At 38.7% G+C, this 23,808-nt stretch overlaps 2 protein-coding genes across 8 annotated transcripts in view; one reads left to right on the top strand and one right to left on the bottom strand.

The window, feature by feature from the left end:
• INVS (inversin) overlaps positions 1 to 22,034 on the bottom strand; it is an 86,305-nt gene extending 64,271 nt beyond the window's left edge. Inside the window, exons 1-4 of one of the 4 annotated variants that reach the window (XM_086895142.1) lie at positions 19,176 to 21,761; positions 18,434 to 18,559; positions 18,069 to 18,238; positions 12,277 to 12,443 (exon numbers count right to left, since the gene is read on the bottom strand). In XM_086895142.1, the coding sequence (XP_086751268.1) occupies positions 12,277 to 12,443; positions 18,069 to 18,174 (273 nt within the window). In that variant the 5' untranslated portion in view covers positions 18,175 to 18,238; positions 18,434 to 18,559; positions 19,176 to 21,761. Of the gene's footprint in view, positions 1 to 12,276; positions 12,444 to 14,403; positions 14,652 to 18,068; positions 18,239 to 18,433; positions 18,560 to 19,175 lie in introns of those variants that run through there. The other 3 variants (XM_023921702.2, XM_086895136.1, XM_086895145.1) reach the window with 3 other exon arrangements.
• ERP44 (endoplasmic reticulum protein 44) overlaps positions 21,514 to 23,808 on the top strand; it is a 49,095-nt gene continuing 46,800 nt past the window's right edge. The window contains exon 1 of one of the 4 annotated variants that reach the window (XM_086895276.1): positions 21,514 to 21,547. Coding sequence is in view for 1 of the 4 variants with exons in the window: in XM_086895216.1 (XP_086751342.1) it covers positions 22,151 to 22,207 (57 nt within the window). In the remaining 3 variants the exon portion in view is untranslated. Of the gene's footprint in view, positions 21,548 to 21,882; positions 22,208 to 23,808 lie in introns of those variants that run through there. The other 3 variants (XM_086895226.1, XM_086895216.1, XM_086895248.1) reach the window with 3 other exon arrangements.

Here is a 23,808-nt window from a genome sequence, read left to right as displayed (position 1 = left end):
TAGGAAAAAAAATAAAAAAAATAAACCTGTGAGTTTTGAAATACCTACAAGTCCATTAAAAAAAAAAAAGAGAAAAAAAGAAAAATATAAAAAATTAATTAGCTGATGCAACATAAAGAGCTATATTCCACCATCTAAAAACCTTGCTATTTCCAGATCCATTACACAGATATCTATGGCCAAGTACTACAGATCGCCAGGCAAATGTGTTACTTAGAGAAGAGAAATACTGGCATGGTTACAGTTAAGACTTACTTTGGAGAAAATGGAAAAATAAGATGACAAATAAAGAAACCACCATTTCAGTAATTTTATAACCAAAAACTTCATAAAAATGTAGTCCTATTATTTATTCTGGTAAGGTAAACATTAACACATCTGGGACATTAAATTATTTGTTCTACCAGCATAATGGGTCTTTCATCGGATTTATCTTATTTAGAACAACAGAAATCTTTCTCCAAGAAACAGGCAGAAAGCAAAGATCAAAAGCAACAGTAAGAAAATGTAGACAAAATTCAACTGATTTTAGAGTCTGTGCAGGACTGGATCATAATACTTACAGCAACCTTGAAACAATTGCATACATCTCAAGAAATATACTGGTATTATAAGACTGACATTTCTTTACAACAAAATATGAAAATAAAATACTTGATTTCCTTACAGCTTCTATTAAGTGATTCCTTTCATTGATGGATATTTTTTTCCCCCATGTCATAATCTTTGGCATTTATATTCCCTATCTGAGTAGTTAACTGGCTTTTTCTCAAGACATAAAACCAGTCTGATCTGGTACAACGCTGCCAAATCTGTTTCACACAAATTCTGCTTGTCTCAGAGAGAGAGAGCAAGAGGGAATGCATACCACACATCCTCATTAACTAGAAAGATCAGTAATTACACAAGAAAGGGTTAAAGCATATGTTAGTCTATTCTACTTTACTATCTACTACTTTTTAAAAAGCTTTCATATGTCTTCTTCCTTGTTTCTGAAAGCTAACCATTCCTTCTTCCTTTCAGGAAGGCTGACATTTGACAGCTTAACATAGCTGACAGGGTTACCCAACAGCTCACCCTCCCTATTCTCAATCCAATTAGACCTCTAATCCTCCAGATGAAAGGCCCAACTACTCACGTTCCTCATGACAACGACAGCTATTGATTATTTGTCACTACAGCTAACACCTTCTCTGTCGAGGCCACTCTGACAGAAGCAAACCTACCAAATTAGACAGCACTTTATCTGCCCTGGAGGCCAAATGGCACAACAAGTAAAGGCTAATAAATGGTATAAAAATGAACAAATCATAACATTATGACAGGTTGATCGTTGCCAGCAGCTTCACAGCTCAAGCTTGATGCTCTGTTAGACCTGTTCCTTCTCTTTTCTCTTCCACTCCTGCACCAACTTTGACTGAATTAAAGGCCAGAACAATTAAGGCATTTGACCAGCAAAGATAAGCTAGGATAGAAGTATCATCAAGGGACACGAATGTCAATAGCACACTACCGTTTGTCAATAAAAACATTCCAGAGATGCAAATGCTCATGACTCTGCTCTCCACTAGGCTGTACTGACTCCCTTTGTACAGGGCTCTTCGAAAGCCCAAGCAGACACTGCGAAAAATTAACCCCAGAAAACCAAGCTTTGAGCTGGGAAACATTGAGGCAAGGATCTGCATCACTGAAAAAGGAATCACAATACTGTGCTAGATGGCAGAGAGATGTTACAGGCATTATTCCATTTAATATTTACACTTTTTTTTTTCTTTGTAGCAGAGTGATAGAAACCAGGATTGCATAATTTGAATTTATCACTATAAAACTGCTTCAATTGTTTTTTTTTTCTAGGACAATATGAGGTATCTAGTAATACAGGACCTCACAAGTCACATCACTCTGAGGCAAACTGAAAACATTTATTATTCTCAGGGTGGTACTATCCCAAGCTAGTGAGATCAGAGGCACAATCCCTAAACTGAGGCTTTTGCTACAGCAAATGATAGAAGACAGCATTAAAAAAAAAACAAAATAAAACACTACAACCACAGGAATATTGTTAACATGAGGCAACCAAAAGCATAATGCAAGTAAAAATGTGCAAGTTATTTAAACAGTTAAAAAGCAACTAATACTGCCCTGACAAAAATAATGAACTCATCCCTAAAAGGATGTATGCTTTCCAGCAAGGGATTCCTATGCTTCTGAATATACTTAATAATAGAAAAATATTATTAAATCAAATTACATGAAAACTTTATTTAAACTTAGTTTTAGTTAAAGACATAAAACATGAATATCTGCTATTCTACTTTAACTGAGGAAAATGTTCTTGCAAAAAATACAGGTTGCACAAATAAAGGAAACAATGTGCAAGTGCAACAATATTAATTTAAGAAATCTAAACACTGTGAAAAGATCTGTTTAGTTAAAAAAATAATAAATCAAAATATGTAGTATTTTATTGTTTTAAGTTCTTAGGCTTACAAAATATTCTTGGGGATGAATACTTTATTAATAGTTTCAACCAGACACAGATTTAACAGATGACTTAACACTTTAATTATGGGCAGTACAGCACAAAATACAGATATTTAAATAAGCAGTTTGGCAAATGGTTCCTTTGTGACTACTACTGCCTGAAGAACACTTGAATCTACAGGACATTTGGGTAAGTTGGCTCTCACAAAACTCAAGCAAACCTATAAATAAAATTTGAAAGAGTATATAACATTTCTACAAATAAAATATAATTATTACTATTCTACTCTAAAACATGCTCCAAATATAATAAATCACTGCAAACAGAAGATGAATATTGTCATTTTCAAATACCACATAGTAACATTTAGTAGACACATTTTTATTTCCATTTTACACATTTTTAGTAGCCTTCTGTCCTTTCCAAAATGAGACCAGTTCAGAATTCCTAATGCTGAGCCCCACAGAAGCACCAGTGTGAAGGAGACCTACAGAGGTGCAACTGGCCTGGCCCAACCCTCCACACCAGCAAAGACTGAGCAAACTCTTTCCAATCTCTCACCCATGTTAAGGCATCTACGCCTATGCTGGTGACAGTGAGTCCACAGTGGTCTCAGAAGCTGTTTGGGTTTTACAGGATCAAAAACTCCTTTATTTTTTACATTACAAACCTCCTACTTATCCTAGGTTATAGCCATTGCTACGGTTTGTTCTTATTTAACAGACTCATTCTTTTTAACCTTTACTTTTTAACATACCTTGATTAAAGAGAAATGGAATATATACCTTCTCCCAGTTTGCTTTTATTTTAAAAAAACCCCACAACAATGCCATACTGGAGGACTAAGTGGTGCCAAATAGTGAAGAAAATACACTGTTCTTAACACCTAACCTTATCAGCAAAATCTGTAAATGTCTTTAAGATTTAGACTTACTAGCCAAATAAGTTGTCTGCCTGTTATTACTTGTGACTTCTCTGCTGCAAGCCTTACTTATAGTATTTGGTTTATGATCACTATTCTTGGTAAGTGAGAATCTTTTCCACTGTTGCAAGTCAGAATTGGTACACTATTGTATTTTTCAAGTTGTGTTCCAGACATGCCTCTTTGAGAATCATACTGAACATCCCTTATACAGAGCAAGAACTAATCCACGCATCTTCCCAAAAACCTTAGACGTATTTATTCCTCACAATTAGACCAAAATCCTTCAAAATGTGGATGCTAAAACGATGGCTGCCAGTCAACAACTGCCCCAGGCAACTGGAGACCAACACCTCAAATGTATGTTAAAGGGAACACACTCAGTCCATCCCTTTCTATGCAAATATACTCTACTGTTGGGTAGACTACTGGGGAGAATACTCCACATGAGCTCCTACTGCAAACCCTCTTCTTAAACATCCTCCTTCAGCTTTTACTTCTGTTATTCTAAAGGGGGTAAAATACTATTTTGCTATTCCAAACAGAAGTAGGTAGAACCATTTTGTCTACAGCAGGCTATAGAGCAAATCTCTCAGATATTTATAGAATAATTCATTTTAGTGTCTCAAGCAGCTTTATTTGTTTTCTTTCACCATCCAATCCTAAACACAGACAGTAACAGATGCCATGTTTTTTGGTTAGCCATGCTGTAACTCCTTTGATGTATAAAATGACTGCTGGAAACTAACTATAGTCAGGGAGGTAGTTCCAACATATTTTACCAGAGTAAGTTAGTTTAGTAACCAACTGTTACTAAAATAATTTAAAAGTCAACTCCTAAAGTTCCATTGACTATAGACATTCATATCATATTTATCAGTGAAGTCTATATAGAGACCAAGTTTGATCTTACAGCTAGTCTAAAATTCTGATCTTAAACTTCAAGTCAAAAGAATACTTTGGCATGTAAATTTTTGCATAACCTTGTCTTAAAATATGGTTTCATGCTAAAATAAAACCCGTGAGAAATCAGATTCAGATGTCTTAGTATCTGCTGTGCAACTGAAACCTAACACGTAGAACAGTATTTCCACAGCTTTATCTTCTGCAGAGAAAAGAATTGGCTGGATTTTAACCCACATTTTGACAGTAGAGACAGACAATTGCTGGATACCATATGATTATAGCAGCTTAACACTTAATGAGGAAACAATAATGTGCATGTTCTTGCCTTGTTACAAGACATGACAGCGTCTGCAAGCTGAAAATGCACTGCCTGAATATATGAGAATCGTGTACCAGTCTTGCAAAGTAGTGCCCAAAATTTCACTCTGAATCAAGACACAGCAGAGACAAATGGAAGTATTAATGAAATCTAAAGAAGAGTCAAATGCAGAATTAGGAGAGACATACAAGATCATGAAAGAGAGTCACAGTTGCAATTTATCACACACAGGAAAACACCAATTTCAGAAAGGTTCCTGTCCTTCCTGAATTCAAATAGGATGCTAAAATCCTTACCTATGGTTTTAAGAGTATTTTTCATTATGTCCATTTAGGAAATTTCAGCCTTGCAAAGTCTCTGTTTTGTTGCTCATTCTCAGCAGTGACAGCACAACTTTCTTGGGGAGTATATTGGGAATTAGATCTCTGTAACAAAGCAAGTATTCTCCTCTTGAATTTTTCCTGTAGCTATTTTTAACCATTTCAATAAGGGTTTGCAGCGGAGATCAATGGCAGTATCAAAACAAATAGCAAAAAGCATTTGGGAACATGGGGCCTTGTGTTAAATAGGCAGAAAATTAATTGTTCTTTTGTAGAATTAATTTTCTGTCAACTCATTGCCTGTTGAGCAGTGCTACAGCTGTGAAAAGGGGTTGGGAAGGCCGTGGATGGTACTAACCCCTTGGTATCTAGGGCAGCTTCTGCAGTATAAGACACACAAATCACACAAGGAACTACTCTGCCTTCCACCCTTCAGCAACTTCAGGCTGCATTCACTAGAGAGAACTCCTTGTTTGGGAAAGTGAAGAAAACATTTGTATTATGGTTATTTTCTGTGGCTTGATTAATCACAGAGGAAATTACAGTCCCACATGTCAAAAAAATCACCTCTTCTGGCAGGTCAGCAAACACTCCTGGTTTCACATCCTGGTGTGTTCAAATTTCTCACATTTAATCAAATTGTACATTCCCATGAAAATGTCACAGAATGAATGTAAAGCTCATCCACATTTCATGAACCTACATGCATAGAATTAATATTACTCATTACGAGCTCTCACTTAAGGGGGAGCATCATAAAAGGTTATTGGCCTGAGGATAAAAAGAACAGGAACTGGCAGCCATTGTCTCTGACTCGATCATTTATTTTCATTATATAGATTGGAAAAGAAAGTTAGAAGCACATGTGCTCTTTTATACAGATCAAATAAAGCCTTATGAAAGATCTGAGAGACTACAGCTCTAGGAAATACATCTTGGAAAAGGTAATGAGGGAAAAATGTATAAACTTGCTCTCAGGCAAGTTAATTCAAGAGTTTTTAATACAAACACCTTTTGTTTGCTCAAGAAAGAGGGAAAAAACATTCTGTTTCTGCAGTTCTTGGACTAACCTAATTGTACTCATTAGATAAGACTTGGGAATAAACTTTCATAAAATAAGTGAACTAAAGACTACCTTGTGTTTCTAATTTTCTACCATGTCTAATGCTTGCCACAGGCTGTCTTTTTTTACTTCACCTTTACTGTTACTGCTGAGTATACAGGAACAACCATTTTTTCTAGTTTAAGAAAAATCAAAGACCATTAAAATATATCCTTTTACTTTACACAGAATTCCTAACTGGATCCTGGAAGTACTGTTATTTATCAACAACCATGTCAGCAAATAAATAATATAAGCTACGCAATATTTAACGCTTCTAAAGTCACATTTTCCCACTGGGGGTGTATTCATCTTCCTGAAGACAAAATTAATATCCTCCTGACATTTCAGCATCCTGATAGATTATTTTAAGTGCATAATATTAGAAACCAACCAAAAAATACTGAATTTTTTCTTCTATCCCTATGAACACAGAAGGCTGTTCCTAAAGTATTCAGAAAGATTCAGGTAGGTTACTCCCCAAAGTAAACAGATTGCTAGTGAGTACTCCCTGTGAGAAATTTTGAAAGAAGCAGGCCTGCTTCCCAACCCCGCCCCCCCCCCCCCCCCCCTTTAAATTAAACTGGAATTACTTAATGAAAGATAAATGACAAAACATATACAGGTATTTTAAGTATGCAAAAACATTTTCATTCATAAGTATCACATGTGGGTAGTTTAAAAAAGTTGCAATTTAACACTAGAGGAAAATTGCTACAAATGCAAAATGCCTACAACTGAAAATGAATGCCTGTTGTTAAACTGTAATCCCAGTACTCAAATCCCCACAGCATGTTTATTTCACAATAATCTAAATTCTACAAACTTAAACAATCTGTACCCATACAGTAGTACTACAATTCCTCAGTGCAAAATCACTGGCAAATTATGCTAATGATTCTACTTCTGTTGCAATCAGTCACAGTTTCAGTTCCCAGTAAATTACATCCGTGTTCAGGAAGTCACAACCACCCTCTGAAACTCCCATGGCAATCTTTGCAGGTGCACTCCTGCAATAATTTGTATCATTTTCTGGTGGGTTTGGATTTTTGAGGGTTTTTTTGTTTGACTGCTTTTAATTTAAATTTTATGAAGTTAATGACTTGACCTCCCCCTTTTCTTGTTTTTTTTAAGGGACATGCACCCTTTCAAAATTGCTTGTGAGACCTGTCCATTTGAAAAGAGAGAGCAAAGGAGTGGAACAAAAGAAAATCTGAAAGGAAAAACACCAAGTAACTTAATTTACATGGCCTTCTGCCTACAAAGACTGAATCATCTTCATCATAAGGCTGATGAAAAAAAGACAGATACTATGAAAGATCATGTCAAGGACAATTGTAAAATGAGTTGCTAAAAAAAATTTATGCCTTGGGTGAGATTAATTTGTCACAATTACAACACTGACAACACAAAAACCTCCATTAGACAAATGCCCAAAAGAAAGAATCAGCTAGTCAGTGTGCCCTAGAGTACTCATCTCACTTTAGGGTGAATGACTGCACCCTCAAGTGCATTACTTTTAAGTTATCTATATGACTAGCTTATATGTAAATGTCTGCAATGTAGATTTTTAATTACATGAGATTCTTCTCAGCCCATCATCTCACATTGCATTGTACCATATCATTTTACATTGAAAGAAGATATACTTGTTACATTTAAGCACCCAGAAAATTAAACTATCTCTTTATTCAAGCTAAAAATCTTTTTCAGACCAACAGACGTATAAAACTTAAGAGCTGTAGTACTTGCTTATTAAAAGGATGCCCATCACTAAACAGAAGACTAACCATTAAGAACACAATTATTAGCATGAAGCACCCACTCACTGAAGGTTATCATATCTGTATTTAACCACAGGTGCTTTTCAAAAACCATGAACGTTTCTAATAGCACAGCCAAAATTTCCTGCCTTATTAATTTCAGGAACTTTCTGAAAACAAAGGTGTGGGAATGCTTAGCCTTAGAAAGGTGACAAGGATAATAAGGGAATATCCTAAGCCTTACTTCTGGAAAATAGTCCAGAATGTCACTAGTGAAGTGTGAGGCAGAGAGATTATAAGAATCTTTTGTTGAGATGAGAACAGATGAGAACCTGACAGCTTTGCACCCAACTGCTGCTTTGTACACATGCTCCAGTGACAAAAACCATTTGAATGAAGCATGGCAAGACCAGGATAACACAGCAACGATAAGTTCCAAGACATAAGTTTCCTCGTTAACTAGTAGATAGGGCCTGGTTATTAAAACAGCACCACTAGACAGAGGTACTGAAATCATCAAATCACCTTCACTTCTTACCTGTGTTGAAACCCTTGGAACAGAAAGAACATGTGAGAGCACTGGCCAGTCTGCCTAGGTATGCTATCAGAAATAGTTTTGGTAGAGACTATGACCTGCTTTTATATCCAGTGCAAAAATTTTGGTACTGCTTTGTGAAACAAAGCCAAGGCACTTGGAGCGCACCAGAATATGGGGAGGAGATCAACTACACAACTGCAAATAACAAAGTAACTACTTCAAAAGGACTTAGAGGTACCATTAGGAACAGAAAAAGGATTAAGGAACAATTGTGACACTATCACATCAGATAATGCTTTATATGACCATGTGGATAGTGCTGAAATCTTTACCTATAATTTCAGAAGAACTCTGTACTATCAACACATAAGAATCTGCATTTTGAACAGTGGATGTGATTGCTGGCATTTTGAAGGACTGGAAGAAATGCTTTTACAGAATGAACTCCTTATGTAACAGCAATGACAAGCATGATGGAAGCATAAGGCTGTCTCCTGCTCTGAAGACAATAGCCGGAGGCATAAAACTTGCCAAGAGGTGAATGTTAAGAATAAAATATAATGTAGAGCTGATATGTACATATGTGTATGCATTCACACACTTACCCTGTACAGCCAGGTTTGCGACTCACACAAGTTGAGTCAGGAGCTAGCTATGCAAGTGTTGATGGCATGATGTGTTACAGTTGCTCATTTAAGTCCTACCCAACCAGAAATCCATCCTAGAGAAGAAAAGCAACCGAAGTCCTAATTCATTTTACTTAATACTGATGATTTATGACTGAATTCAGGTCAATGCCACATTTCTGAATGTTTGTTCTATTATAGGGATTAAAAAACCCAGAAGCAATTTTACTAGGACTGAAAGACATGAACTGGCAGTTCTCTTACAGTGAAATCCCAAGACAGAAAAATGGCAATAGTCTCATCTCATCCTGCACAGAACATAATCAACTGTTTTTATGATAACCAGGATTACTAATAGGAGAGACACCATCTTGAATCCAAACACATGAATGAAGACATTCAGCTCTCTTCAATCCAAGATGACTAAATCTTTGCTTCTGTTTGGCATTAGAAGAGCATTTTCTCACAAACTCTTTGCCTCTGAGACTGTTCTATGATTCCCAAAGAAAGGCAGCAGAGACAATTTTTTGTCAAATCAGCTGCGAGACTGTTTCAGAGGAACAAGCACAAAGGGACACGTAAAGACAGCTCCTAGAATGATGACCCAAGGAGTCTCAAATATTCTGGCAACAAACTCTAGCCCCCAGAATATCTGTCTGCTGTGATCTGAGGAGCAAGGTGTCCCAAAAAGCCCTTCAAAGATACAGCAAAGAACAGCAAAAATAATCCTGGTATTTAGAGAGGAAGGTTCTGACTCAGGAAACCTTACTTCATTTTAGCTCCATCTGCTTTAGTTAGCATCCGTGTAGAAAGAAGTGTCTTTTCTTCCTACCTCTTCCCTGGTTGAATGTAAAGGTCTGTAAACCTTAGCTTCTCTCTCCCAAGAAAAGGAAAATTAGGATGCAACACCAGTACAATTTATGAATCTGAATATCCAAGTACTGTCCTTTTAAGCAACTTGTACTTGTGACTACCAATTAATGGGTATTCATAAAGTCATGTGAATCTGTTTTTGATGAAGCACAGGACAGCTACTGACTCACAAGCTTGAACACAACAAAAAAAATACAGTGGTCCTGGTAAATATGTATATTCATAATTAACCAACGGACAAAACAACTCTGGAAATGAGCGATCTCACAGCATGTTTCTTTTTCTATCTGAAAGTCAACTGTACTTAGAAATTTTACTTTGGGAGAAAAAAAGTTAGAATATAAACCAAAAGTATCAGCAAGAAATAAGCAGAATGCAAAGCATTATTTAACCAGCCAAAACTGCATGAAACATTAAGTTGTTTTGAATTTTAATTTTACGCATTTTTCAGGAGACACTAGTGACAGAGATGTAGATCTTAAAATGTTAATATGGAAAGACTACAGACAAAATTTTACACACATGAAATGCTCATTTCATAAGCTGGCATCAATACCAAGTGACTGTTCAGAAGACACAGAAGGGAATTTTAAAGGACAGCTAAGAGAGGCAAATAAAAAGCAGTTGCAAGGGCTGTTTCCTGACCATTTCTTGCTATGGGGTGAATCACATCTATCTAGTACATTACACAGTAGGAGTGTGACTACATAAAATCTACCGCTACAGTCTTTATCTCATGTTGTTTTACCTTCCTTTTCATCTGCACTGTCAACTGAAAACACATCTAAGATGGTCCAAGTATCCCATATTAAAATTTGCACTTTCAGGATTGAAGCAAGGTGTAAAGGAAATAGAAAGCACATGCAGTTAGCGGATATTACACCAAGGCAAAATCTCTCTTGCCTTTAATTGCTATAATAAAAATATCCACAATATGAACATTCAGACAAAGATTTAGACATTATATTGTTTCGATATGCTAAAATGTATTTTAATAATCTGGGGAAAACATAGCTTTTATAATTAAGTTTTTAATATGGTTAAAATGTTCATGTGTCTATCACATAAAATCTGAATGCCTATATGAATACCAGGCAAGTAAAGTATGTTACAGCAATTTTTAAAGTCTCTGACATTGCTGCTTTTATTAAATACCTATCTTTGAAACAACAACATGCACAGTAAGCTGGTTGGTCCCTTAGAAATACAAAATTAATCCCGGAAACAAGGTTACGATGATCACTGAATTATCTTCATGTGAGTGTAATGGTATGTAACCAAGCACATGAATTAGCCTATTTCAAATCAACTACAACCTACAACACTTTATTTCCCTGCAAGGTAAATAAAGTGTTATTCTGTGTTACCACATGCCACACAGTCCCTATGGACTCCCATGCAAATGCACCTGGAGAATATCACCTTATTATAGTCTTCCCAAGTTGTTGTTTTATTTAACTGCTCCTTACTGAATACCATGACCATACTATAGCGGCCTTTATGTAAACCTATTTAAAATAAAATAATAAAAAATTGCAGGTTGTATTAAAACATCAGAAAAATGTGAACAATTATGAACAGGTGACAAGATATATATAGAAATGGTTTGCTATGAAAACCATGACAGACGCTCTGGTATCAAAAGACAGCAAACACAGACAAAAAAGTGTTAATTTCTGAGTTACACTTTTAAACAAACTATAAACTATAAAAACTGAAATAGTAAAAGAAAGGCTGTTTCCTTCAGTTTGAATTTCTACTCTTCTCTGTGGAGTCTTTTCCACAATTTATGAACTCAAATGTCTTGGTTAGCAGCCAAAGCTGCTCCCCCACTTTTTTTCCCCCCCATCAGCAGCCTGCTTAGTGTCCTGTGGAGAGACTGTGGATACTTCCCCCAGGCCTAACCACGCTCAAAATTTCTTGCAGCTCTAAAGTTACGCTTTCAATTACCTTTTATTTTATTGCTGAATACTTCCTTTAGCACTTTTTCAGTGGGACAATATAACTGGACAGTACAATAGACTGAGATTGTAGAAGGAAAAACAGACAATAATGAAATGACCACTGGCTGCAGGCTAAGGTATAGAATTCAGGAGTTAAATTAGGCCCAGAAAGAAGGGTGTGGGGAAAATGATCTTAAGGTTTGCATTTCTTTCTCATTATGCTACTCTGATTTGACTGGTAATAAATTAAACTGATTTCCCTAAGTCGACTCTGTTTTGCCTGTGACAGGAGCTGGTGATGGATCTCTCCCTGCCCTTATCTCAGCCCATGAGCCTTTTGTTATATTTTCTCTTCCCTTTCCAGCTGAGGAGGGGAGTGATAGAGTAGCTTTGGTGGGTGCCTGATGTCCAGCCAGGTTCAGCCCACCTCACAGCTGTGGTGAAAACCCTTACTTTGCAAGCACTTATAAAGTAATTACCTTTTGTGCAGCAAGATGGAGAGCAGTTCTTCGGCTGCGATCAGCTCTGTTAACATCAGCTCCAGCCTTCAGCAATGCCTCTGCACAGTCCAGCCTGTCAGCCAGCACACAGTACATAAGTGGAGTTCTTCCAAACTGGTCCTCTTTATCTTTCAGCTCAGAGTTTCCTAAAAGCCAAAACAAAGCGCCCACTTAAACCAGTAAAGTATATTAGTATATAGCTAAAAAAAAAAGTGCTTTTTAATAAAAAAGTCATCTTCTTATAATATGAACAGCAGGTATGTCATTATAATATATCTAGTGTGAACAAAAAATGGAACATGTGATAAACTCAGAGTTATTACATTTTATCCTACTTTTACTGACAGTTACAGAATATTTCAAAATATATTTGCAAAAAAAAAGTATATTCAGAAAACATTATTTCCATAAATATACCTATCACCAGTAACATTCTGCAGTGGCATAACTACAAATAATTTTCAAAAAGTAATATGGATCTCGGCTGCACAGATTAGTTTCAAAAATATCAACAATAGCACAGAAACCAAATAGACCTCCTGAAACATAAAAACACTGTAACTAAAACAAAATTTGAAGCCTACTCACAGTAATGTTTATTTTAAAAGCATAAATGTCAATATTACATCAATACCATTATTTACTTCAGGGTGCCTTACCATATGGAAACTACTGAAATACTTCTCAAGCTTTATTAAATTGATAAGGTTAGTAAGGCAGTAATATGAGATCCTATTCAAAAAAGTCAAAACATTCTTATTCTTATTCACAGTCCAAAAACCCTCCAAACAAAGCAGTTTCACTATAAAGTTTCATATTTCCATGATGTCACCACATAAAGACAAGCACCTTTAACTTATCTACAATTACCCAAGGAACACTGAATTTTACAGGCAAGTTAGTTTTGCTTTTTAATTATTCCTTTGTCTGCATGACTGTTGATGCTTCAAAAGCACTCCAGCAGAGGCATGCTGCTTCTTCACAAAGTCTTTGCTCTCCCCCAGCATATTATACTTATCTACATATCCAGTAATTTTATTCTTAATTATAATTTCTATTGATTCACCCAGAAGAAGAATCACGTGGATTAAATATGAATCAAGGGGAATATCAAGAATTAAAATTAATTCCCTACCAATCAAGCCACTTAAAAAAAACACTGTCAAGTAGGATGCTGCTAGTCAGAGAACTCATTTACTCACTCAGTACATTTTTAGTTCCTTTAAAACTATAGAGTGAATACTATGTCAATCACATGACTCATTCTGTAACACTTTTTTTTTTTGTCTTGAAAGTGTGATTTGCATTAAGAAAAATCTTTTTGCTCTGCAAGAAAAAAGTTTAAGAACGTTTCCAAACTCCTCTGTGACGCAGATATAGTAAAATTATTTCTATTCTTCACCTGTGGCCTTGTCTTCTCTGACTGCCACTTTACCTTGGCAACCCACTGGTTTTCTAACTAATTTTTATGCCACTAGCAATTTACTGAAAACCAAAACAACAAACAAACAACCCCCCAAAAAACCCTGCAAGAAGTCTTCTACTTCTTGCAGACCTATATCTAGATTTCTCAGGAACAGACTGGCTTTTGAACACCTTTTTGCATTATAACACTAACATTTACACTGCTGTTTAGCCAGCTCCTCTGCATTTATTGTGGTAACAAGCATGATTTAACATGTCACTGTTCCAAACCAACAGGCCAGACTCTCTAATTAACTAAGTACAGTCATGTGCTCTTCCAGTATTAGTTCAATGTGGTCACTTAGACATCACTAAACCACATTTCACTACTAAGTTCTAACATAACCTAAACAGTGTCTTAAATTGCTTGAAGCCGATGGGACTTGAACACTCAAATGTATTAAGAGATACATAAACATTCATTTCTTCCAATAAGACACAAGCACATGGGTTTATGCTCAGATAACATTGGTTCTTAAATTGGCAGTGTCCAAAACCAGTACCTTTCTCTCAAATTCCAATTCCCTGTTACAGAATGTTAGGGGATATATATACACATGTATATATATGACTTAGAGACTAACAACAAGCAAAAATGGCCTAAAGCTCAAGTGCAACATAACTAAGTATAGCAACAGATACCTATCTTCATTTTCAGTTCCCAAAAAGTGATGTAGCTGATGACAAGGAGTTTCCATGACTGCATACAGTCTGAGGGAAAAAGGAGCAAGAGCTTCAAAATTAGATGCCAGTAATTTGCCTGACACTCCTGCACTGTTTTTTAAGGTAAAGAAACTATCTTTAGCTAGCAGTAGGTTTTCTCCTGCTGTTTACCAGGGCTCCGTAAGGCCCTTAGAATGGCTAAAAGAGCTCTTCCCTAAAAGGGTGTCTTTGCACTCAGGCTGAGCTTCTATATCACCATCAGCTGCTAAGAGGAGATTAAGAAGATGAAAGTCACTAGCCACAGATCTTGTGAACTTCACAGCTGCAGCAAATTGCTATTTTCTGCAATCAAGAAAGCACAGGTAGCCTTCAAAACGTCCGCATATTAGCGTACCTAATAAGTGCTTTGGCAAAAATAAATTCTCTTCACATACCTGCCTAATAAAGGAATTTGTTAATCCCCTTTTAGAAACAAAGTCTTCAGACCACTAGAATATGCACTCCATAAGTTTATTGCCAACAGAGATCATGAACACTACAGAATCCAGGTCCCAAGTCCAAAATTTAACTCTCACAGCTGTACTTCATCACTTCCTCACACTCTATGCAAGCAGTCCTATCAGACTCTTAACATCTCTATGCATTTTTTCAAACCAGAAAAGGAGAAAGGGCAGCAGGAGGGTGTGAATTCTCCCTAATTGTTAAAGGATAGAAAATTTCTTCTCACTTGAAAGAATCTTGCCTGCTGCAACACCTCAGATTTATTCTACCTCCCACAATGTATAACAGGCAAGAGAGAAATAGAGAGGAGGATCAAACAATAGCACACAACCGCATATTTGTCACCCATAGTTTAGTTAAAATTTACAGTGAAACATCACATCTGAGATTTAGAAGCATTAGGATGCAAGCAGTGCATGATAAGGGTTTTAGAATGAGGAGCTGGACTGAACAGACACTTCAGTAAAATGACTATTGTAATCATTATTATGTTCTTTTAAACAATTAAAACAATTAGATGCCTCTTCCCAAAGTATAAAATGGAAAATGATCCTCCAAATACAAAATTAACTTTTGCTCACTTTTTTCCCTAGGATCAAAATCATACAGACGGATTTTAACGCTGAAGAATTGTTAATTAAAGACATATTCAGTGTTGTGTAAAAACACAGGAAAGAAAATACTGTGAGCATTTCCCAAAGCCCAAGAACATACAACTCTAAAACAACATGATACAGTACAGGACAACTCATGGAATGTAAACAGTAAGCACACTTCTGTTACAACACTGGTAATACGTGACATGTACCTCATGGTATTTAATCCACAGGCCTTTTAGAAAGTCCTGTGATTAAGCACTAGCAGCAGTTAACATACAGAGACACTTTGTTCCAAAGCCCCCTTTCTCTAAATAAATTTTCTACTTACCTTTGATTCTGTCTGTGCCTCTTTCTGGCACAGGGTGTCAAAAAGAATACAACATCCAGAACATGCTGTATTATTTCAAACACCTGTTCCTTTAAAATTCATCCATACTCCAATTATATGCAAATAAAGCATGTATGTTTGTATACAGCCACACAAGCTCCCCCGAGCTACAAATGGCAGAAGGAAAAACCACCAAAGAGGTTTGAGGGGCTGCTCTAAGAGACCATTTGGCTAGCATCTATGCCCTTCCTATGTTAATAACTGAAGAAGTAAAGTATGGAGAGGAAAGTAATAAAGAATTTAGGGGTAAAAGGTCCTCCCTGAAAGGAGGAGAAAGTCAAGACTTTTCATCACTGCATCCACCACTAGCTACGTATCCAAGATATGCAAAACTTGGCTGTATTAGAAAATCAGTGAATAGCACCGATCGCTCAGTTTGCTTCTGGCATCAAGTTATACTTTCAACAGTTACTGGTAAACAGCTAAAAATATTACTCTAATGCATTCTTCTTCTGCTAGGCAATATGTGAAGTTTTTCTGCTTTTTTTTCCTTTTTGGTCCAGTTCTGGCAAAAGTAAGGTCTGTGTCATATCCTGTAAAAACACGGCAAAGCAGAAAAGCCAAATTTTGCTAGTACAGCAAATGCTACAAGGATTGTGCAGTTTTCTCTCCCATGCAGAAGTAAAATAGCATCTTTATCTTGTTACTGCATAATCATCATTAAAAGAAGAGCAATTTCCTTAACTGATTCTAATGGCTGTTTTGTGGTATATTTGAAAAGATGTACCAGCAACAAGAAATACCTTTTCCTTAGTGTTTTCAAAAATATGTCTTTTGGCTGAGATTAACAAAAACACGCTGAAGTTCGCAAAAACTCTTTGTTGCTTCTTCAGGATTTGAAAGCCAAGACCTTTTTCCATCTCCACATGCAGGCAAAAGGGTTATTTAGAAACCCAGGTATTTAAAGCTACTTTGTAGTTGAATCTCACAGATTTCTAGAAGTATCTCTGTATCATCTGCTGTTTATAAAATGTTTTTAAAAAGAGCAAACAGATAGCATTAAATGCAAACACTATATGTTTGAACCATCATATGACAAAATAAAGTTGAAGGTCCAACAAAAAATAACTGCTTCAACAAGTGCAGCTTCTGTAAGTTCCCTCCTTCTATCCGTTCCCTCAAACCTGTTCCTGTTGGAGTCAAATCGGTTCTAGTTATGTTTTTACAAAATTAGATACACCTTGTAAAGAAGAGCCCCTTGCTGCTCTCTGTACAGCCTGGACAACAGATCCACACAGGTCTTCACCTTGCCTTCAACACAGGTCAGCAGAAGATATATAAAGAACCCTGACTGCTGGTTTCATGCTATTAACATTAAATTCTTCACACACATTAAAACTGACAGTAAGTGGCATAAATACAGATGGTGCCTCTTACTATTTCACAGTCCTTCAACCCTTGCTAAGCTCTGGGAATAGGATTTTTCAAAAAATGCTGAGCATATGGAACTTCTTCAGTATCACCTGGAATTGCATTTAATCAGAAGCTCTGAAAAATCTAAGTCTTCACCTATCATATGGCAGCCTTCCAAATATATGCAAGACTGTTTTTGGTACACAGAATATATACTGCTTTTGAAAACTCTTAACCTGGAATGTAGTATCACTCCTGGAGAGCAAGGGAAAGCAAAATCCTGAGCTTTTTAATGGATGGGAATTATCTTTTTTAAATTTAGATTCAATAGGACTAGACTTTCCCACTACCTTTAATTTCTCCTGAGAAACACTGCCACTCTATCAGAATCAAAGTAAGGCTGGCTCATTTTGTTCACAAATACTACACAATGACAAGACTTCAGAAACTGTAATAAATTATCTGTAAAAGTACGTTTATCAAATTTCCAAAAAAGCAATTAAAAAAAATAAATATTTGCAGCCAAAGTATTTCAGCACAAAGCACTTCTCCAGAACTTCAAATTTTGTGAAAGGGGTTCTATAACTTACCAATTTTCTATTTTACTTCACAAAGAAGTACCAATCAAAGGAAACAGGTAATAAAAAGTAAGAAAAAAAATGTCATATTTTCAGGGCAACATTTATTCTAGAAGCACATATAATCAATAAATCAAAAATATATTAAAGATCAGAGCAGTAAGTCAAACCCAAAAAGCTTCAGTTCTGAAGTAATCCAAATGCATCTACAATGAAAACATTTACCTGCTATTAGCTTTTGGAGGGTACTCTTATCTCCATTAACAGCAGCAGCATGCACTTCAGATGCTAATGAGGAACCACTGAAGAGGCAGTTTGCTGAAATATTCATACTCTTTCAAGGTATTACTGTAGGTCAGATCTGTGCCACCAACATTTTTGGTAGAAATTCAGTTCTAGGAAAAAACCCAAAACCATGTTAATAAAACAGAATTATTTTCATATTAAGTCATTAACATTATTTAAACAATCTAAAGAGAATAAACATCTGTTAAAAACATTAAAGAAAAAAATGTGGGGTTTATCTGTGAATTAAATCTACCTCTAGCCAAAATTCACCAGAAAAATAGCCTGCATTAAGAAATACCTACCTATATATTGTGGTTTCATTGCCTTAAACACAAATTTCAGTCCAAAAGAGTTGCAAAATTCAATAAAGTGTTTCTCTATAAATCAAACAGATTATTCTTCAGAATGCTGCCATGCATGCTTCAATTCTGTAACCAATTAAGTTTCTTATGAAGTATGAACTTATTATAATTCTGCAGTACAGAACGACAGAATATCATGAAGTGGAATGGACACACTGGGACCACTGAAGTCCAGCTCCTGGCCCTGCATTGGACATGCCCAAGAATCACACCATGTACCCAAGAACAGTGTACAAACACTTCTTGAACTCTGGCAGGATGGTGCTGTGACCAATGAGTGGGGAGCCTGTTCCAGGGCTCAAATATCCTCTGGGTGAAGAACCTTTTCCTGATATCCTGTCTAAACCTCCCCTGACACAACTTCAGGTCATTCCCTTGGGTCCTGTCACTGGGCACCACAGAGAAGAGATCATTGCCTGCCCCTCCTCTTCCCCTCATGAGGAAGTTGTAACTTCAATGAGGTCTCCCCACAGTGTCCTCTTTCCAGGCTGAACACACCAAGTGACCTCAGCTCCTCCTCACGTGGCTTCCCCTTGAGGCCCTTCCCCATCTTCACTGCCCTCCTTTGGACACTTTCCGATGGATTAATACCTTTGTTATATTGTGTCACACAGAATTGCCCCCAGCACTGGAGGTGAGGCTGCCCCAGTTCAGAGCAGAGCAGGACAATCCTCTCCCTTACCTGGCCGGCCATGCTGTGCCTGATGTCCCCCAGGACAGGGCTGGCCCTCCTGGCTGCCAGGGCACTGCTGACTTCAGTCAACTTTCCTTTCCACAGCACTGCTTTCCAGCATCTCATTCCCCAGTCTTTTCATACAACCAAGTGTAGAATCCACCACTTTGCCTTGTTAAACTTCACACAGTTGGTGATTGCCCAGTCCCCTGACTTGTCGAGGTCTCTCTTACAGGGCCTCTTCTCCCTTGAGGGAGATAACAGCTCCTCCAAATTTTGTACCATTTGCAAACTTGTTTAGTATCCCTTCCAGCTGCACATCCAAGTCAATAACAAAGATAGTGAAAATCACAGGGTCGAGGACGAAGCCCTGCAGTGCCCAACTAGCGACAAGTCCCCAGTCTAATGTCACCCCATTCACTGTAACCCTTTGTGCCTGACCCATGAGCTAGTTGCTCACACAGCACATGCTGTGTTTATCCAGTTGTGTATTGGACATTTTGTCCAGGAGAATACTCTGAGAGACAGTATTGAAAGCTTTACTGAAATCCAAAAAGATTCCATCAACTGATGTGTCACCTGACCCTACTTCCACTGGGCATACACATTCTTTTTTCTATTAGCTTCAAAAGAAGATCCCTGGTCAGCCAAGCCAGCCTTCTACCTCGTGTGCTTGACTTCTGACATTTTGGAAGTGACATCTCCTGTGCCCTTAGGAGGTGATGCTTAAGAAGTGACCCACACTGATGGATCCCAATACCTTCAAAAGCATTTTCTCAGGGAATCTTACTATTTAGTTCCTCCATTTTCTTCACATTTTACCTCTCAACAAATAAACTAAATTATAAGAAATCCAGGGCCAGTATCATAAAGTTCAACAAATACCAAAGAACTTAGTGAAGAACCAGCAACATCCCAATAACACTGACAATAATTTTTCCATAAAGCTGACTGCATACAGAAGAGAATTAATAATGAAAGATGTTAATAGTTTCTAGATGAAAGCAACAGTTACTTCTTTATAAATTGTTCATAATCATACAGATGAGAGAAGCAACCCATTATCTCTACAGCAATTCTTAGTAAAGTGACATGATTCCATTGAATGGGCTAATTCTGCATTAGAGACGTTCTGAAATATTAAGAGGGACTAGAAAAGGAAAATTTTTTAACATTCCTCAGGTATTTTTCTCATATATATATAATATATAATACAGATGAACTGCAGTCTGGAAGACTTGCTTTAAAATCCTCACTGACAAAGCAATGAGACATTTTCAATAAAAATCAAGAAATAAGAAAAAGATCTGCTTATAAAATGCTACATAATTGGCATTATTTATTATATGCACCATATTACTGGAATCAAATAAATAATTCACTTTGCTTCTTTAAGCTAACTTATAGTAAAATATGAGCCTTCACAAGTCACAAAATGAAGGGACACTCACATGGACACCAAGGCCTCTTCAAGGTGTGTGAAATTCCAACCAAACTACAATATGTCTACTTTGCATTATGCAGATAGCAAGATTTACATCATTTTTCTATTCAGCAAAACATGAGGTTGTGAAAATTTGTACATAATAGCACAACTGTGCTATCAAATTTTATTGATAGTTTCCAAGTGAAGACTAAGCTTTGAAAAAATATCAAAGATTTTTCAAATGTGAGTTAGTGCACAAGATGTTCATTCTACAGATCAAAGAGCACAAGTTCTTAAGGTAGTCATAGGTGAACTGATAAAAGCCAAGTTTCAATTTCAAACTATAAAAAAAACATCACTTGTATGTACATCTTTGCGTGTGAGTGTTTGCAGCTCATAAACTGACAGGCCACAACATTTTTGCAAGGTCTTACAAAGTCGGAGCTTGTCAGGCTTTTTTTCAAACCAAGTCAGTCTTGACTTGGAAAAGGCTGATGTAAAGGATTTTCTTTTAAATGGTGTTACACCCCGTCTCCCTCCTTACACTCGGGTACATACTGGAAATGTGACAAATGCAAAGCACGGCTTTCTGTGATCTTTTTGAGACAGCTCTGCAAGGTCTCAGAGCATGCACGTATTCTGCAAGGTCCGAAGTTTTACTGGAAGAGGGCGAAGCCCTGAATTTTGTGTGTTCTTCATTTTCAGCATTTACAACTGAGGAAGCGACAGAAAGCGCAAATCTATTGAAGCGCCAAGGGATAAACATCAGCGATGACGTCCCGCTCAAACTAAAGTTTCCCGACCCTCCCCTCTGCCCCGTCACACACAGGCTTCCGAGCAGAAAGTTTCCTTCCAAACTCCGAGGACACGAAGACCACAAGGCGCACAGTGCCCAAATACCCCCTTCTCATATTCCCTACAGCCAAACCCGTGTGCCCAGTCCCGGCGGCTGAAGGTACACGGCGGGATCCGAAGGAAACGCGGACAGTCTCTGGGGGCTGGCAGGGAGCGGAAGAGGGTGCGGTGTCCCAGGACACCCGCGCCACCAAGGCGGGAAGGGTTAACCCTCCCTCAGCCAAACCGCGAGAGCCGCCTCCCTCCCTCCCTCCCTCCCTCCCTCCCTCCTTCCCTCCTTCCTTCCCTCCTTCCTTCCTTCCTTCCCTCCTTCCTTCCTTCCCTCCCTCCTTCCTTCCCTCCTTCTCCCCTGCCCGACGCTGCAGCTGCGCCCCGTAACTCACCTCCACCCCGCCCTTCTCATCGCGCCGCCACCGCCTCCAGGCACCGCCCCGCGGGCAGCCCCGGTGCGCCCTGGGATCCACTCCTCTTCCCTCCCTCTCTCTCTCCTTTCCTTCCTTCTCCCTTCTTTCTCCTCCTCCTTGCCCTCCCCTTCCCGGAACTACGGCTCCCGGCGTGCCCCGGGCGTGCGCGGCGGAGCGCGGGGCCCCGCGGTGGAACTTGCCCGGGTGTTTCCTGGCGACGGGGGGAAGTGGAGGAGCCGCCGCCGCGGAGAGTGGGAGCCGCGCTTCTCCCCTCCCCGCTCCCGGGCGCCCGATCTACCATGAGACCCGCCATCTTCCCGCTCCTGCCTGACCCTGGCTGCCTCCTGCTCCTCCTGGTAAAAGCCGCCGGCTCCCTGCTGCCCTTCCCTTCCCCGCGCCGGCTCGGGCAGGGCGGTGCTGGGGTGGCCGGCGGGCCCCGCTCGGGGTTCTGCTCTCGCTCCCCTCCCCCGCCCAGCAGGTGCCCGCGGCCGGGAAGGAGGGAGGGCGGGAGGTCGGGAGCGGCCCCGGCGGCGGGGCCCGGCGGTGTGGCCGAGGCCGATAGGCTGCGCGCACGGGGTGGGGCCGCGCCCGGGCCCGGGGCAGTGGCCGGGCGGGCGCTGCGGCCTCGCCCCGGCTCCTCGGGTGCCGGAGCCGGCGGGAACGGCCTGACGGGGCCCCTCTGCAGCCCCCTGAAAGGAGGCTGTGGCAGGTGGGGGGCGGCCTCTTCTGCCAGGCAGCCAGCACCAGGGGAGGTGTAGGTGGGACGTGAGGAGGAATTTCTCCACAGCAAGGGTGATTAGACACTAGAATGGGCTGCCCACGGAGGTGGTGGAGTCACCGTCCCTGGAGATGTTCAGGAAATGACAGGATGTGGCACTTAGTGCAGTGGTCTAGTTGACACGGTGGTGTTGGGTCATAGGTTGAACTCGATTGTCTCAGAGGCCCTTTCCAGCCTCATTGATTCTGTGATCTTTAGTTGTCAGACTACAGCATTTTTTTTTTAGGCTGGCATTACATGCATGACCTAAGCCACCTTCCGGCTTTGCCAGTACACAAATGCAATCACTGATGTGTGTGTTTTGTGGAGATAAGTTGCCTGTGCTATAGTTCTTTTTTTTCTGGTTTTTTTTTTCCTGTTTTTTTTTTTTTTTAAACAAACAAACAAACAAAACAACAAACAAACAGGCTGGTGTGGTGATTCTTACTTTTCCAGAAATGTATTGGGCCAGATTCTGCACCTTTCGTAACATGACTTGGAGAAATAAGGAGGACTTGGTGTGGATAAATTTTAAGGAGATTTTTCTCTTAAGATACTAAGGATTTTAATCAATCTATTTTAAACATTTGGGAGAATAAAATGGGCCAGAAAATGAAAGAATAATTGGAGGTAATGGTGGATAGATCTCTAGAAGTGCAGAGAGGAGCACAGAGTAATACAGCTGCTAATGAATTGAGGAACTGGTTAGGAATGTGAGGACACATCCGCAATGAACAGAACAAGTACTCATTATCCCTTTGAAATGTGCACTTCCACCTGGGTAAGCTCTGGTTAAAGTAAGATGAACGTGCTGTCATTTCAGGGTTAGAAAACACATGTGATTAGTAGGGTTTGAAAAAACACAGGGTTTGAAATGTTTATATATAGGCAGCAATAACATACTAAAACACTATATGAGAGACTGAAGTGAGGAACCTCATACTTTGCAGTCACATCTGTGTATTAAAACAATATTGTTTATTTAACAATAACAATATCTAATATGCTAGATTGGTTTTCACTATTATTTTAAATACAGACTAATGAGCAAAACCAAGGTGTGTGTACTGTTTAAAGACACCATGGAATGTGTCCATTAAATAGACAACTACAAATTTGAAAAAGTGGGCCCAAGTTAGTGAGTTTTACTTTCTTCTTAGCACAGTTGATCAATGCAAATTAAATATGCATCAATAAGAG

This window comes from Cyanistes caeruleus, chromosome 1 (assembly GCF_971803275.1).
Source record: "Cyanistes caeruleus chromosome 1, bCyaCae1.hap1.1, whole genome shotgun sequence".
NCBI lineage: Eukaryota > Metazoa > Chordata > Aves > Passeriformes > Paridae > Cyanistes > Cyanistes caeruleus.
This window is presented reverse-complemented; position numbering and strand designations above follow the sequence as displayed.